Consider the following 4,347-nt stretch of genomic DNA (forward strand, 5'->3'; position numbering starts at 1 on the left):
GCTCAGCTATGGATTGCTCGCTATTGGAATGGGTGTATATAAGAGAAGGTCGATGGACTAAACAATTCATACCTTTCTCGGCCTTTTGGCTAAGATCAAGTGTAGTATCTGTTCTTATCAGTTTAATATCTGATATGTGGGCTATCGGCTCACACGATATTAACTCTATTTTTTAAGGGAGAAGGCCCGTTAAGATAGCTTGCTATCTGGGCTTTCACGAGTCGCCCATGCGTTGCACTACTGCACGGGCCTGGCTCAACCCGCCATTAACTTAGTCCAATCTTTTTATCATCTGTCATCCCAATAGAAAACCGTGTTAAACTTAAACGTTAATTATATAATCAATAACTATCTAATAGTTAGACAGACGTAGCTTATAAATTAATTATCTTAGTTTCTGTACTGACTGTTTGTGGAAATATCGATCAGATTGTACCTTTTGGTTTCTTTGGGTCAACTGATCAGATTGTACTCATGTTTGTTATTTTGTATCCTTCTGGTAATACAGATGCAGCGAGCAGACCACACACGACTTTTCTCCTCTCCTGAGGCTTATGAACCCCTTTCACATACAGTCAATGTTTCACCACGAACAGTATATGGAAGTAAACAAAGAACTACTCTCAGCCATTCTTTGTCATGTGGGATCGGATTCTTGGTACCTACTTGCCTTATTCACTTTGAGCAAAAGAGCAAGCGGATGCTTTGAATCACGGCCTACCAGGATGAGTGGTTTTTGTTTTGCCTTCTTGCTTTTGTTGTTCTTCTCTCCTCCACATACGGGAAAACTTAAGTAGTTAGATGATTTGATTTCAATTAATATTTTATAGGAATATAAGTGATGGCTCAATTATACCCCCATATCTTTTTTTTGACAAGGGATACAAACAATACTTATCTTCAAGATCTGTATGTATATTCTTGGTTTCTAAAACCCCATGCTGTATTAGCTTTGATTTGTCTCGGATCATCATCTTGGTTTCATTTCTTGAAATGTAATTAGCCCTTTTTGATTTTGGAGAGGAGAAGGTTCAATGGACTGGATAAGATCATTTAGGGTGTAAATACAATATTTTCCTTTATGAGTAGGCTACAAAGACATACATCTTCATCACATTTATTGTCTAAACAAGCACTTTGGTTCTTTCCTCTCACATCACTTCATATTTTCAACGAATTCAATTAAGGTTTTGTCTACTCTACTTTTATCTCACACACACAATGGCCTTTAGATGTGTTTCTCAGGGCCAGATCTTAGATATGTTAGGTAAAACGACATTTTCATTTATTTAAGTTTCCTCATTAATAGCTCTTTCTGTCAAACTCTTTGTACCTTTGATTTAACCCTTTGAGAAGCTAAGACAAAACCCGTATCTCTCTCGTGAGACTAAATCCAAAAATATAAATAAAAAGCAATATTTGGTGGGGGCATTTTTTTTGGAATTTGTCTACTCATTTTGCAGAATTTCAGATCTGTGTTTTTTTTTGACTTGGCAAAATGTTATCTTCACTCTGTAATCATTTGTCACTCTTTGAGTAAGTTTTACTAAGGTGCAAGATGACATTGTCATCAATAACTCAACAAGACATTAGATAAGTTACAAATCTTTCTCACTCAGTAGAAATTACAGATAAAGAGAGATAAAGACATTAAATTCTTTTTACTTTTATGCAGTCACTGACTATACAGAAGAGATGACTGTGTGTGAGAAACGGAGCTGTTGCTGATCCTTCTTCGTGTTTCGAAACTCTTAGGTTTAGTAGTAGTCTCCATTGGGAATCTTGGAACATAACTCGGTTGTGTCTTGTTCATGCTGCTGCTTCTTCTTTCTAAATCACCAGAAACCCTAACAGATTTATGACTCTTGCAGCTCAACAAGAAACCACCGCCTCCGCCGCCGCTGCTACTCGAATTCCGTCTCTGCGGTGCTGATGATTTAGCGGTGATAGGGATTCGAGGAATCTGAGAAGATCGGCTGCTTCTTCTTACAGGACTTGTTGCACATTCCGACATAACAGAGAAATCTGCTGCACTTGCTGTCACTATGCTCCACTCTACGCTTACTTCACTTGGAGCATAACACGTAGGTGAAGCTGGATCACTTCCTTGCCTTGTAAGAAAAGGTTTAGGTTTCCCTGTAAGACTCTCTATCTCGAAAAGATCCGCGCTTGTATCACTCCCTTCGCTCTTTTGGTCTTCCTCCTCTGTTCTTGATTCCCATGGACGCAATGCGAGTTTCTGTTGAACAACAATCCTCTTCTTCTCAATATTTATAGGAGATCCAAACACTTCAAGTGACTTCCTCTGCGATAACTCTTCTTGCTTCTGGATCCTGATCAGGTCTGACTTCATATTCTCAGAAGAACTCATCTGATTTTCGATCTTTCTCTTTGTGAAAACAGAGATGTTCGGATCAGAGCTTCTCTTCACCGAGATTTTCTCGTCGACATCTACTGAGTTCTCATCAGAACATGCGCATTTACACCCCAGATTTGCGAGAAAACTTTTCTTATTATTGCTCACCTTTTGAATCTGACCACTATTGTTGTTGTTCTTCTTCTCCTGCAAGGAACTGTTGCAGCTATTCACCAATTTGTTCTGAAGCAACACGCTCTGACTATTCCAGCTTGATTCAGACCGGACACTAGGAGTTCCTGTAGATTTCTTCGCGCTCTGCTTCGAATCGATAATGGTTCTCTCAACTTCGGGGTTTGTCAGAGACAGAGACAGAACACTAGAGCCTTGGTCTGAATCCATGTCTCCATTGAAGTACTTCTCAGCTCCAAATACACCAATCTCTGGTTCTTCAGAAACTTTCTTCGCAATTTTCTTCTCATCACCAAGCTCCTCTTCTTTTGGTTTGATGCTCACGCTTAGGGTTTCGCTGGGTTCCATGACCTTCTTGGTTGTGACAACAGCATCTTCCTTGATGTTCAAGTAAGAGGAAGAAGAAGAAGAAGAAGAAGGTGGAGGAGGAGAAGAGAAAGGAACATAGACACTGTGACTGTTGTTATTCTTCATGAAATCAAAAGATGTCTTTGGAGTTGAAGAAGATGATGTTAGTGTCACCATTTAAAAAAAAAAAAACTTTGTGGTGGCTTAATGTTTCTTTTTCTCTTTCTTTTTACTTGCTTGTGGATATATGTGGAATTAGGGTATAAATAGAGAAACAAAGACGAAATGTTTGATAGCTGTTTTCTTTTCTTTCTCTGAAGCTAAAGTGTTCTGATCTGATCAATGTGAGAGGGTTCCACATTGAGAGTTATTTGGCCAGTTGTGTGTGAACTGATTTATATATTTATTTTGATAAAAATGTTGGATGATGAATCTTTGTCAATCAATGGAGACTAAATAGATAAATTATAATGTTACCCCGTGACCACTAAATAAAGGAATTATAGTGACAAAAATGACATGGTATTAATACGATTGAGACTTATGAATACAAAACTAGTACTACGTACTACTCACATTGCAATTGGATCTCTTAAATTCTGGTCTATCCTTTACTCTCTTTTTTTTTTTTTTGGTTAAAGAGGTATCATAAAGCTTTTATAAACACTACAGTTTATAAACGAATAGAATTAGCAACTAAACCAGGCACGTACGACATATAAAACCACGATTATAACGCCGATTTAAACAGCATTACACTGTATTTTATGCAGCTCCTAACTTCTTTTCTTACACGATATATAATTCAGTTTATTAATTAACACGATATCTTATGCACCGGCCTAAGTTGCACACTGTATTCATGTCACAGTCCTTCAATATTCTGCTCTTAAAACCAAAAGTAATTTTTTTGTGTATTTGTTTAAGGGCTCTCTTAATTAAGCCCAATGTTTGATTAGCAATTTAGTATGTTTTGTAAGTATGAAATATAATAATACATTGAATAAAGATATAAACTTATTAATCGATCATATATTCGTATGATTAACAAATTAATGTCGAAAAGAAGTGAATGCGCATAATTAAAAGAAATTATACTTGACTAGCTAGTAGATATGAATTTCACTCGAGGAACAAAAATACAAAAAATTGGAAGCACGAGGGGTGTACGTATTTTGTTGCATGGGGAGATATTGACAAAGACCATCGAGTTGGGTTACTTCTGTTAAATATATTAATATTTCATGTAATGATTTGACGTACACTCTATTATTTAGGTGCATAAATATTAGAAAAATCATAGGATCGTCGTATCTTGTGTGATATAATACATATCAAATAATTGTAATGTGTATAATATTCGTTAAAAATACATAAGGAGAATAAAATAAACTCAAACATAAAATCCATGTATCTGTCAAAGTGTCTTTTTTTTTTTTTTTTTTTTCACT

The 4,347-nt window shown here is 36.4% G+C and overlaps 1 protein-coding gene across 1 annotated transcript; it reads right to left on the bottom strand.

Moving 5' to 3' along the window:
* On the bottom strand, nucleotides 1,474-3,300 carry LOC104710203 (protein PHYTOCHROME KINASE SUBSTRATE 1-like). The gene has a single exon (XM_010426765.2). It carries the CDS (start codon nucleotides 3,071-3,073, stop codon nucleotides 1,676-1,678), a length of 1,398 nt encoding a protein of 465 aa, XP_010425067.1. The 5' UTR covers nucleotides 3,074-3,300; the 3' UTR covers nucleotides 1,474-1,675.

The sequence above is a fragment of the Camelina sativa genome, chromosome 9, assembly GCF_000633955.1.
Source record: "Camelina sativa cultivar DH55 chromosome 9, Cs, whole genome shotgun sequence".
Classification (NCBI taxonomy): domain Eukaryota; kingdom Viridiplantae; phylum Streptophyta; class Magnoliopsida; order Brassicales; family Brassicaceae; genus Camelina; species Camelina sativa.

Excerpts from the sequence above, each read along its gene's own strand:
- LOC104710203 (XM_010426765.2), bottom strand. The coding sequence starts at position 3,073 with ATGGTGACACTAACATCATCTTCTTCAACTCCAAAGACATCTTTTGAT.